We start from the raw sequence: 12,924 nt of genomic DNA on the forward strand, positions 1-12,924 counted from the left end.
AACATGTTAAGATCAGCCACAGCATGGTTCAAATAAATACATCAAATATTTATGATTGAGCCTTACTGATTACAGTACTCACAGTTTACAGCACTCTCTTCTGTAACCTGATGAGGTAACTCTAACCTGGAGTCAGGAGCACATGTGAACAAGAACATTCAAAGACTGGTTGTGATGCTCAGGCCTGAACACTGGTCAGCACCGGTACTCACATTAGCGCAAACCTGGCCCTGATGTCAGTCTAGCTTCATCTAATCCACTTAATTCATTCAAGAGCCTCTCTTGGCTTCTTGCATTTCCTTCAGTGCAAAGAGCTGCCATAACCTGTCAGATAATGCTTCTGCTGGGAAGTCTTTTCAATAGAGCTATACAGGGAACAGTGAGCCTTCTTGGCATGCCTTCCCCCACAGGCACATTTCCCTAAAGAATGCTTTTCTTATCTACAGAGGCATACAGTGTTACATCTAGCTGTACAATACTGTGGTTCATGTCTGAAAATCTGAGCATCTTTTGAAGGTAAACCCCACAATCTCTATAGTATCTCTTGATCTATGGGCTGTTCGCAGCAGGGTGGATTTTGACCTCTCAGATATAACAGGTCTGATTTGCTCCTGAAATAGTGAAGCCCTATCATTGTTGAGGCTTTCACTTGAGTATAAGCAAAAAAAAAAAAGGAGAGAGAGCGAGAGAATGTAGCAGCCGTACACTCGATGTTGAGTTAATTTTTATTTTGCAAGCTGTTTGAATGTGTCTTAAAGTACCAGAGTTGCTTCCTGCCTCAGATCCCATGTGTGGATTAGTGCTGGAAGGGGAAAGTGTTGAATACTGCCTGCATAAACCTATTTTCAACTTGCACATATTTTCTCTCTGCACCCAAAGTTTTCAGACTAAGCCCAACTAAAAAGGTTTTCATTATTACCGGCACACAATCAGCACTTCAACAAAACCCACTGAAAGGCAAGACGAGCTACAGGTTTGTGTTAAACCTGATGAAAGGTGGCGACTGGGAAGCTCTCATCCAGCCGAAGGCTGGCATCCGTCTAAAGCAGGATTGTGTAAAACTCAAATACACAGTGGGCCAAAATTCAAAACTGGGCTAACATTAATATTTATTGGAAAAAAAATCTTCCTCCAGATATAAGAATGAATCTTTTCTTATGGACTCAAACAAGTTTTGCTAAAAAACTGAATATGGAACAAGCAAAGCTTAATACTAAGCAATATATATATTAGCTGTATAATACCAGTAGGCCAGCTCTAATAATAATTTGGTATGGCTTCGCGGGCCACATGTAATTAGGCTGCGGGCCAAATTTGGCCCGGGGGCCAGAGTTTGACACCTATGGTCTACAGCATGAGTCAGCCTTTACTTGTTAGCCATTTACAGCTGCAGTTTAGAAGCACTAAGCCCAATGAAAAGCAGGGACAAAACAACCCTGATTTAAAAAAAACAAACAAAAACAAAACAAAAACAAAAAAGCCTGAGGTGAGCACAGAGGGGGAAGTGGGAGGCTACGTCCGCACGTACCCGGGTATTTTTGAAAACGCAGATTTTTCTATGCGTTTGCACCTTTTGTCCACATGTAAACGGCGTTTTCGGTCACTGAAAATGGAGATTTTTTAAAAACTCCTGCCAGGGTGGATATTTTCGAAAACTCAGTTTTTGCGTTTACGTGTGGACCAATGACTGTTTCTACAGTTTGATGTCACACTGTGCGCTAGGTTATTGTTTCGGTGAAATGAATTTCTACCATGGCGGACTTAGACAAAATAACGTTACTGTTCATTTTTCCTCTCTGCAGTGTTTAAATGCTTACATATACACACACAGCACTGAGTCCTCCACACATAGGACTCAGTGCTGCTTCTATGCGCCATCTTTGTTTACTCTTTCCCACCCAGGCTTCTAGACTTCTGATTGGCCAACATTTCTACACGGTCAGGAATATATCGCTACCTGCTGCTTTGGCATGTTCCCGGCAGCGTTTTCCTTCGTTTTTGGCTTTTACGTGTGGACGGGATTTTTTTTTACAAACGAAAACAGAAAATCTCCGCTTTCAAAAAATACCCGTGTACGTGTGGACGTAGCCGGAGTTACACAGGTTGTGCAGTGAGGCTTGAGAGCAGCACAGGAATATACGGTTGGACTGAAATCATGTATTTTGTCATGGAGCTACTAAACAGAACATCAGGGTCACTTCATTATATGATCTTCTATTTTAACACTCTTAACAACACTCACTCCCCCCTCTATTTATATCCAACATGTATCAGTACAAACAGATCTGTCAGCTCTCTGTCAGCATTTATTTTTTGTGCCATTTTCTGTTATTGATAATGAAGGTTTGTTTTAAATGAGTGCAAGCCACTGATAAGCCTCAAGAATAGAAAGGTTAGATTGGACTTTCTATTCAAAAAAAAGAAAAAACAAAGAAAAATAGAAAAGAAAATCAAAAAGCCAGCACAGCTCTGGAGAAAACATTCTTTGGAAAGATAAAACCAAGATCAACCTATGGAAAAGGCGCAGAACAGCTCCTGATCCAAAGCGTACCAAATCAACTATAAAACACAGTGGAAGCCGTGTGATGGCTTGGGCGTGCATGGCTGCCAGTGGCACTGGGACGCTAGTACTTGATGATGTGACACAGGACAGAAGGAGTCGAATGAAATCTGAGGTGGTCAGAGACGTACTGTCAGCTCAAATCCAGCTAAATGCAGTCAAATTTATTGGGCAGTGTTTCATAATACAGATACATAATATAGCATGCATTTCGCTTGTTGAAGACTAGACCCATTGCCAGCAAAAGGTTTCAACCAAATATTAGAAATGAAGATTTTATTTTTAGTTACTGAATTTTTCCAATGACATTTGAGCCCCTGAATTAAAGGTATTGTGGTAAAAATGCTTTAGTTCATCACATTTTTATGCAATCTTTTTCAACCTACTCAAAGCCTGCACTTCAACCGCATTGAAGTTATTTCCTTTAAAATTCATTGTGGTAATGTATGGAATCAAAATTAGAAAAAATATTGTCTGTGTCCAAATATTTACTGACCTAACTGTACATTAAAGCGAATAGGCATGTGTGCCCACATGTGTCAATATGGGAATTATTAAACCCTTTATAATCAACAGTGCCATCAACTCTGTAAACGCAACATGAACATGCTACACGTGTTGGTGTCATGTTCTCAGTATTGTCTGCCGTCTACTCTGTTCTGTACACTGAAAGCAAAGAAATAGCCGGAGCCCAGTTCACACATACTTGTCAATAAAGCTGATTCTGAAAGGTTCTGTGTTAGCTGGATTTTAATCATTATGTTAACAATAAAAGGTAAGAGACACACAGGTTAATGTTTCACACCTCCTTGAATGTATATTTGTAGACTGTCGATTTTAACATCTCTCCCAACCCTAATTGCTGTTTATTCCCAGAGCTTTATATGATGTTAAAACATCCCTGGTGTAAGATACTTGCATGAAACAACATATTTGAAAACATTATGTTTTAAAAGCTCAACAATAACATTTTACAATGTAATTTAAAAAAAAATCAATTTACAAAAGAATATTCATATTAAAACCTGGGATCTCAACAGCTGGTGAGAATGCATCTTTTTGTTTGTTTGGTTCACAGTGTGTGATTTCACTGAAGTATCCCAACAAATCTGATGACAGACCTTCAAATTTGATAAAACGTGTCATCCAGACGATTCAGTTAAAATATTAACGTCTGTCATTGGAAATGACACGAGAGGAGCCAACACAGTAAGTCACTGCTTTCACCTTCAGTAAAAAGGCTTCTAGAAGAAGGAAACCGATGGGAGAAGATGTGTCTAATCATGCCAAACATGACAGCTTAAAGTGAGCAGGACCACAAAAGCTCAGCAATGGTATAAAAATTTTAACAGCAGAATGGCCTTTTCTACCTTGTCAAAGACTGTGAATCATGTGTCTGCATTTCTTATTGCCAGAAACATCATATGCTAGGAAAGAAATCTGAATAAAGAACTCAAATGAATCCAGGAAATCAGACTGGGCTCAAACAACAGCTAGAATTAATCAGTATTTCAATCTCCTTGCTGCATGGGATCAGATCAAATCCTCATTTTGATTGGGGTCATTAATGCATTAGTTAACAAAGTCTATTAGTTTGCTGGATGTTTGGGCCTAGCATAGATGCAGTTCGCATGCCGACACATCCATCATCTGAGGGCAAGCTGCAATGCGGGGGTCTAACCAGGACACTAGAGAGTCCAACAATGACTCACTGCTTGGCTCAAACTGACATGGCAGCTATTTAATCATTCATTAGTGGTAAAGCTGGAGCTGGAGGATGTGTTGGTGGCAAGTGGGTGGCTGAATTGAGAGGTAGACGAGCGCAGGTGTAACATATGCAATAAAAATGTGCATAAATTTGCTAAAAGCACACAAGAACCGCACAGTTACTTTTAAGCAATAAATACTGTGTGTACACACAGAGAGAGAGACCAATTTACTATGTTTATGCAAGATGAAGACGAGGGAAATAATGTCACGACTCTGCAATCACATATTTCAAAAATACTTGTTATTTTCTCATGTATGGTTCGCAGTCCACTTCAAAACAGCTTACAGCACAATTCAGCTGGAGTTTTTGATAACTTGGATCTTATTTTCATTGTTTAGGCTAATGACTTTATTGCTCACTCAACTAACTGGGTTCTAGGAACGGGGCAACATGCTACAAAGATGTCAGGTCATTCAACAAGAAACAAAATGGTAAATTACACTCTACATATTTCTAAAAGACTAAAGATTACAGTTAGAACTGAACCATCCACTAGCTTTGATGCCACAGGCACATGTTCCTGTGTATTGTTGCATGATGCACTGAATTCTTCTCCCCCGCATATCAAACTAAACTAAGAAAAAATGGAAGACAACATATTCGGATGAATTTGGAGTTGCAGGAACTACTTTAATGAATGCTATGGAATGATGAATAGCAACTATTCTTAGTACAGTGGCTATAAAGGGTGTACACATACCTCTTTAAATACCAGGTTTTAGTGAGGTTAAAAAAAAAAAAATGAGACCACAATAACTCACTGACAATGATTTCAAAGCAATTCAATTATTTCAACAAACAAATCTGTTAGTCGGCACACCTTTAAAGGAATACGCTGTTGAAGCAGCAGACAGCGTTCTGTCTTCTTGTGTACACACCTGCTATCAATTAAAGAGACTGATTAACCCCAAATACAGTTCAGCGGTCCTAGCAGGACCTTCCTGACATTTACTTAGTTGCCTGCTGCATCAAAAGCTTTGGTTCACAGACCGCTTACAAAGCATCAAAGAGATTTCACTGTTGAAAGGTATCAGTCAGAAGAAAGGTACCAAAGTTTCCACTGCACTGAATATACCAGGAACACAGTGAAGACAGTCATCAAAAACTGACACCGCAAAGAACTGGATGTCCCCCAAAAACTGATGAAAAGACAAGGTGAAAACTAGCTCGGGAGCCTATCAGAGGATCTAGAGTAACACTAAAGGAGCTGCAGGAATTTCTGGAAAGCACCAGTTGTGTACTATGTAACAACAATCTCAATATGTATTTTCCATTTGTCTGGACTATGGGGCAGGATTGCAAGACGGAAGCCTTTCTGGCAAAGAAAAGCATCCAAACTAGAGCTGGGCGATATGAGATTTTTTCATATCACGATATGTTTTTTTTTTCATTTCAGGCGATAACGATATATATCACGATATAAGCCAAATAACTATATTTGTAAGATTTAAATGTGCCGTTGCTCACAAGTAAAATGTGAAATAATCAGCAGCTTGTTTTTATTTAAATATTTATTTCCCATAATAAGTTCAACAGGGTAGATGTACTTAAGGAACATGAGACTTTTTCAGATAAATAAAGGCAAATATTGCAAACTACACAAAAGGCAGCCGCTAAAGCGTTTAAGTTTCAAAATAGAATAAACGAAACAGACTACTAAATTGTCAATTCCACTTAGAAACAAAATATTAATTCTAGAAATAAATATTAGTTTGTTTTACAGAAGAACAGACAAAACTGACTAACTTTTGTCAGTATCAAATAAACTGAGAACTAAAAGGAAATTCTCAATCTCTCCTTGTTGTATAGCTTAGCTTTTCAAACGGTTTTAACAGTTACTTTAGTCTGACAAAAGCCGAATGACGAATTAGCGCTTCCAGTCAGAGATTGAGCTGCACCGCTTTATTGTATTTCCAGACTTGCTTTCGGCACAATTTACAGTGCACGCTACTCTGTTTTTTGTCAGACTTGAAATAGCTGAAATACCGTCACATTACGGAACTTCTATGGCTCTTCCGCTCAACAATCTCTCCGGCATTGGAACCATCATCTGTTTTCTCTTCGGTAACCTTCGGTCACGCTCTCGGTCGATTTTTCTCTAGTCGGCACACTCATTTCCTCCATTACCGGGCGGCACGGCGGCTGGCTGCTTCCCAAAACAAATACACATGTGCGGCTTGGCACTTGTGCTGTACGTAACAAGTCACGTGACGCGACGCTGCGGCTGTGATTGGTTCGGCTCTGCACTACTTAATTTGGATTGGCTGTTGTTTTTTTTAAGAGGACAAGAGCGATGAGGCCTATCACAATAGTTTAATTTTTCTATCGAGAAAAAGTTATTTCACAATACATATCGCTATCGTTCTATTGCCCAGCTCTAATCCAAACCCAAGTACAATTTGCAAAAAAACAAAACAAAAAAACCCAAACCCCCAAAACAAACAAACGTAAGCATAAATTCTCCCAAAAGCATGAAGGAAAATGTGTGAGACTGAATTTTTTGGCCACAATTCCAAAAGGTACTTTTGTCTAAAAACAACACTTTTTGTTCTTACACTTTCAGGATGCTCTTCTTCAGCTGGAACTGGGGCTTTAGTCCCATATAATCCCCTCCTTAAGTGGATGAAATTATACCAGTCAAATACCAATCAAACAGCAAAAGTGCCAGAATGCTGCAGATGAAGAGGACTTATACCATCCAACAGGACAATGACACAGAGTACACATCCAAATCAGTCATTTGGATCAGACCTAAATCCAACAGAACAATCTGTGGACTGACCTGCACAGGACTGTGCACAGAAGATGCCCTCTCTAGCTGACAGATTTGGAGTGCTTCTGCGAGGAAGAGTGGCCAAATATTGCCAAGCCAATAAATACTGTGTGTACACACACACACACACACACACACACACACACACACACACACACACACACACACCTATCCAAGAAGACTGAATGCCGAGATTACTGGTTTAAGGATGTGCACACGTCTACAAGTAGCTTATAGTACTTGTAGTACTATAGTACAATGATGGTGCACACACAGAAGCAGCTAACCTCAATGTAATATTGGGCAACTTGCACTCCTATATGCACCGGAAAGTGATTAAACTCGACTAAGAGTGATGTATTTAATCTCCCAAATGGAAATGCAGACTATGGCCTGGTTCCAGCCTCAGTGCTCTGACTGGGGAAGCTGGGTACAGCTGCTCTCTTTAGGTTGAACAAATCTTTGATATTCACAAGGGCCAAGTTTAATAACACTTTTGCTGCCAATTACACTGCCAGGAAGAAAAATATGGCTCACTCCAAGCTGGGATATTACCTGTTTTGTAAAAGGCCCATGCAAAAGCCAGAGTAATGCCATGACCATATTTCTAAGGTTTAGCCTAAGCTAGCTAAACCTTTCCTGAATGTTATAGTATAGCTGGAAGCTTATGCCTGAATCCCCTGCCTAATGCACACAGGTATAAGAGCATCAAACCAGGCTATTAATGAAAACACAGCGACACGCCTCCCTCCTCCTCTCACTTGTTAACAGCAGCTTCAAATCTCATCCTCTCTCTTCTTCTCCTCCCTCTAATCTCCACTCTCCTCTCCCTCCTAAGTAACCAGAGGGCTCTCCTCTCCTGCCTGATTTTTATTACTTCACACGAGTATATTCGCAATTTTGTTTCCTCACGCTCTTATCTCCATGTCACTGTCATTGCATTTGTTTTACATTTAATAATTCTCCATCTTTTTCGTAAGGCACAAATCTCATACTCATGCTGCTAAGGGAACTTTTATTACATTAGCTGCTCCAGTGGGTATTTTGGATATCACTGTGCTGGAGAAGACACTGCTACTTTTATTTAATGAATCCAAATGGGACAATTGTAAGATGACTGTGCCAATTTTCATCTCTTTCTGTATCCTTTTACTGTTTTCTCAGGGTTAAAAACTATAAAATCTTCCGGTGTATCTCTCTCTCTTTTCCTCTGTCCTTTTCACTTCACAAATATCCACCCTTCTTATTCCTGTATATGATGCCTATATTTAATCATTCATACTTCTATCACGTACCTGCCATGTCAACTGCTGATGAATGTCTCTAAATTCTCTTAAAAATGCTTTATATAAACGAGTTGCCCTCATGGACTGTAAATAAATTGTACTATGTAGTTCCATTAAATATGGTCCAAAAGGCAACAGCACAGTGAACAGGCCCAGTTCAGTCATTTAATTTAGCAGAGGTGAGGCCAAGTGACTCTCAACCCAACGCCTATCCATAGAGCTTGAAATAGTTTGTTTTATACGGGTCTGATTTGTATTTACTTGTACAGAGTCACTACTATATCTTTACAGTGGGGCAAAAAAGTATTTAGTCAGCCACCGATTGTGCAAGTTCCCCCACCTAAAATGATGACAGAGGTCAGTAATTTGCACCAGAGGTACACTTCAACTGTGAGAGACAGAATGTGAAAAAAAAATCCATGAATCCACATGATAGGATTTGTAAAGAATTTATTCGTAAATCAGGGTGGAAAATAAGTATTTGTTCACCTCAAACAAGGAAAATCTCTGGCTCTCACAGACCTGTAACGTCTTCTGTAAGAAGCTTTTCTGTCCCCCACTCGTTACCTGTATGAATGGCACCTGTTTGAACTCATCATCTGTATAAAAGACACCTGTCCACAGCCTCAAACAGTCAGACTCCAAACTCCGCCATGGCCAAGACCAAAGAGCTTTCGAAGGACACCAGGAAAAGTATTGTAGACCTGCACCAGACTGGGAAGAGTGAATCTACAATAGGCAAGCAGCTTGGTGTGAAAAAATCAACTGTGGGAGCAATCATCAGAAAATGGAAGACATACAAGACCACTGATAATCTCCCTCGATCTGGGGCTCCACGCAAGATCTCATCCCGTGGGGTCAAAATGATCATGAGAACGGTGAGCAAAGATCCCAGAACCACACGGGGGGACCTGGTGAATGACCTGCAGAGAGCTGGGACCAAAGTAACAAAGGTCACCATCAGTAACACACTACAACGGCAGGGAATCAAATCCCGCAGTGCCAGACGTGTTCCGCTGCTGAAGCCAGTGCATGTCCAGGCCCGTCTGAAGTTTGCCAGAGAGCACATGGATAATACAGCAGAGGATTGGGAGAATGTCATGTGGTCAGATGAAACCAAAGTAGAACTTTTTGGTATAAACTCAACTCGTCGTGTTTGGAGGAAGAAGAATACTGAGTTGCATCCCAAGAACACCATACCTACTGTGAAGCATGGGGGTGGAAACATCATGCTATGGGGCTGTTTTTCTGCCAAGGGGACAGGACGACTGATCCTTGTTAAGGACAGAATGAATGGGGCCATGTATCGTGAGATTTTGAGCCAAAACCTCCTTCCATCAGTGAGAACTTTGAAGATGAAACGAGGCTGGGTCTTCCAACATGACAATGATCCAAAACACACCGCCCGGGCAACAAAGGAGTGGCTCCGTAAGAAGCATTTGAAAGTCCTGGAGTGGCCTAGCCAGTCTCCAGACCTCAACCCCATAGAAAATCTGTGGCGGGAGTTGAAAGTCCGTGTTTCTCGGCGACAGCCCCAAAACATCACTGCTCTCGAGAAGATCTGCATGGAGGAATGGGCCAAAATACCAGCTACTGTGTGTGCAAACCTGGTAAAGACCTATAGTAAACGTTTGACCTCTGTTATTGCCAACAAAGGTTATGTTACAAAGTATTGAGTTGTATTTTTGTTATTGACCAAATACTTATTTTCCACCCTGATTTACCAATAAATTCTTTACAAATCCTACCATGTGGATTCATGGATTTTTTTTTCACATTCTGTCTCTCACAGTTGAAGTGTACCTCTGGTGCAAATTACTGACCTCTGTCATCATTTTAGGTGGGGGAACTTGCACAATCGGTGGCTGACTAAATACTTTTTTGCCCCACTGTATGTATAATTGTCTTTTCTCCCCATCTTTTCTTTTCTTAACCTTTATTTTTCCTCTTTCCCTTGCCCATCTATTTTACCCATATTGCGGCCATTTTGCCCTCCCCCCTAATCTTCCTCCTTCCATTCAACTAAACTGTGACTGATCTTGACCAGTTTCAGTTTCTCTCCCAGTTGCATTTCTCCTAACCCAATTTCACCCATGTCCTCCATGCAATCTAAGCCTTTCTCCTCTCACTCTCTCCATTCCTCTTCTCTGCAGAACCCCAGTGATCCCGAGGTTAATTAGCCCTCCAAGTGTCAGGCTGTTAGATCCCCTGCTTGGTGTCCTGTGATTGGCTCAGTAGGTGTAGTAAGAAGCTTGGGCACCAGAGTTTGGTGCCGGTATAAAGACAGGAATAAAAAGAGAAGAGGATTGCCAGAATGTGGACAGAAGAACTGAATTGAATTTAGGGAAAACTGATTAGAATAAACAAGACTACATGTAAAGCCACATTATTTAGAAATACAGAGGCACTTTTAAAGGCTGAGAATGCACTGAGGAGCGAGTGAGTAGTGAAAGATGGGGAATGAGTGAGCTGCTTTGGCTCAGGAGGTAGAGCAGCTCATCTACTAATCGGAAGGTTGGTCAATTCCTGCTTCAGGCTGCATGCCAAATATCTTCAGCAAGATACTAACTCCCAAGTTGTTTTCCAACTTCGGGGGTTATGTACGAATGTTAGATAGTAAACACTTAGGTAGGAAAGCATAGAAAAAAAGTGTTTATGTCAATGTGTGTAAATGGGTGAATGAGGCGAGTTGTATGAAGCACGCTTAAGAGCAGAAAATGCTAATAATGGAGTATATAGGAGGAGAAGGGCTGCAACAATTCATTGCATAATTTGAATACTTCAATTGCAAAATAATTCTCAACACAAATTCTCTGCTTCGATGCTTCCTTTAACACATGGCTCCGTAGCGTCACCATGGAGACACGTTTGCAGCTAAAACACCCCTGCAATATAAACGCATTTAGGAGCAGCGTGACAATAAAACTTTGACATTAAGGGCAAACACACTGATAACACAACAGCAGAGATGATGATGATGATGGTGTCAAAGTTTAACGTGGAGCCAGAGTCTGTTTACACACCGTGAAGAGCAAAGCGGCGGCGGCGGCGCCATCACCAAGACTGAGTGAAAGAAAACATGGTTCTAGCGTCCTAAACAGCAGCACTGTTCCTGTGATCACCACTGAAGGTCAATTGATATGCCTTAGGTTAGATTCCATGTATATCTTATTTTATTTTGACTTTGGCTCTATTTGAGATTATTTATATATTTTTGCATTTAAGAAAATATTTTCTTTAAAAAATGTAATTTGATTGTATTTACGTGCCATTTTAAAGGGTTAAGTTGTTTTCTTTTTGTTTTCGACAGCTGTTTGCTCTAAAAAACTGCAATTTCTAAAAATGGAAACCAACGAGTAGTTCATTTTGAAAAACCTGTGTGTTCATTAATAAGAGAACAGCATTTCTTATCCGATTACTCGGTTAATCGATGGAATTATCGATACATTACTTAATTACTAAAATAATCAACAGCTGCGGCCCTAGCAAGCAGCACAGTCTCGGTCGTTGTGTCCTTGGGCAAGACACTTCACCTACCGCCTACTGGTGTTGGCCAGAGGGGGCGATGGTGCGATATGGCAGCCTCGCTTCTGTCAGTCTGGCCCAGGGCAGCTGTGGCTACAACTGTAGCTGCCTCCAAGAGTGTGTGAATGTGAGAGTGAATGAATAATGGAATTGTAAAGCGCTTTGAGGGCCCCGAAAAGTGCTATATAAATGCAACCCATTATTATTATTATTATTATTATTATTATTAAAAAAAAAAAAAAGAGGTGATTGACATCTGAAAGGAAGGAAAGAAAAGCTGGTGATGGGAGACTGAAGCAGAGGAAATAAATGAGGGGAGCTGCTGAACTGATGGACAAGACATGGAAATGAGAAACACTCAACAGAAAAGGCTGTGAGGACAGGAAGGGAGAAGAAAATGGATAGAGAGGACAAAGTCACGATTGTGACTGCAAAACACAGCCTGAATGAAGCAATGTTTGAAATCATTATTACTATAATGCTCGATATGAGGATAAATACTGAAAATATTCTCTAGTCTAATAGTTTCCAACAGCAACACTGGAGCGATACAATCTAGATGAATTAATTGGTGACAATTCAGTGCCAACATTCACAGGGATTTTGAGTAATGTTTGCATATTATTTATGGTCTAATAGTGCTGATGGGCTGATGAAAAATCATGTCAAGAAAGCATGCATCAGATCAATGAGCACTCCGGTGATATTTATTTAAGTGCAAGTCATCTCTTATGACAGCAGCACATTAAGAGCATTATGTGGACAAGCTGGAGACCATCATTAAGATATTAATGGAAGGCTTAATTATACCCAAGTGTTCTTGGGTATTTTATGTGTAGAGAGGGAAGGTGGGTACACACCACACTGAAGTCCAGATTCTGTTCAATCCACTCCTGGCCATCCTTGAACTCCTCGTGCAGACCCATGATGTACAGAGTATCTACTGCATCCACGATGGTTGCCCCCAGTTGAGAACTACCTGTACAACACACAAGATCAAACAATTGAA

The 12,924-nt window shown here is 40.5% G+C and overlaps 1 protein-coding gene across 4 annotated transcripts in view; it reads right to left on the reverse strand.

Moving 5' to 3' along the window:
* Positions 1-12,924, reverse strand: part of man1a2 (mannosidase, alpha, class 1A, member 2) — a 147,996-nt gene that overhangs the window by 67,843 nt on the left and 67,229 nt on the right. For all 4 annotated transcript variants that reach the window (XM_086265801.1, XM_086265803.1, XM_086265802.1 and 1 more), the window contains exon 5: positions 12,776-12,894. In XM_086265801.1, the coding sequence (XP_086121927.1) occupies positions 12,776-12,894 (119 nt within the window). The remainder of the gene's footprint in view (positions 1-12,775; positions 12,895-12,924) is intronic.

The sequence above is a fragment of the Aulonocara sp. 'chitande type north' Nkhata Bay genome, linkage group LG16 (assembly GCF_057382095.1).
Source record: "Aulonocara sp. 'chitande type north' Nkhata Bay isolate Kocher_YH1m ecotype deep benthic linkage group LG16, A_spYH_male_GT1.1, whole genome shotgun sequence".
Classification (NCBI taxonomy): domain Eukaryota; kingdom Metazoa; phylum Chordata; class Actinopteri; order Cichliformes; family Cichlidae; genus Aulonocara; species Aulonocara sp. 'chitande type north' Nkhata Bay.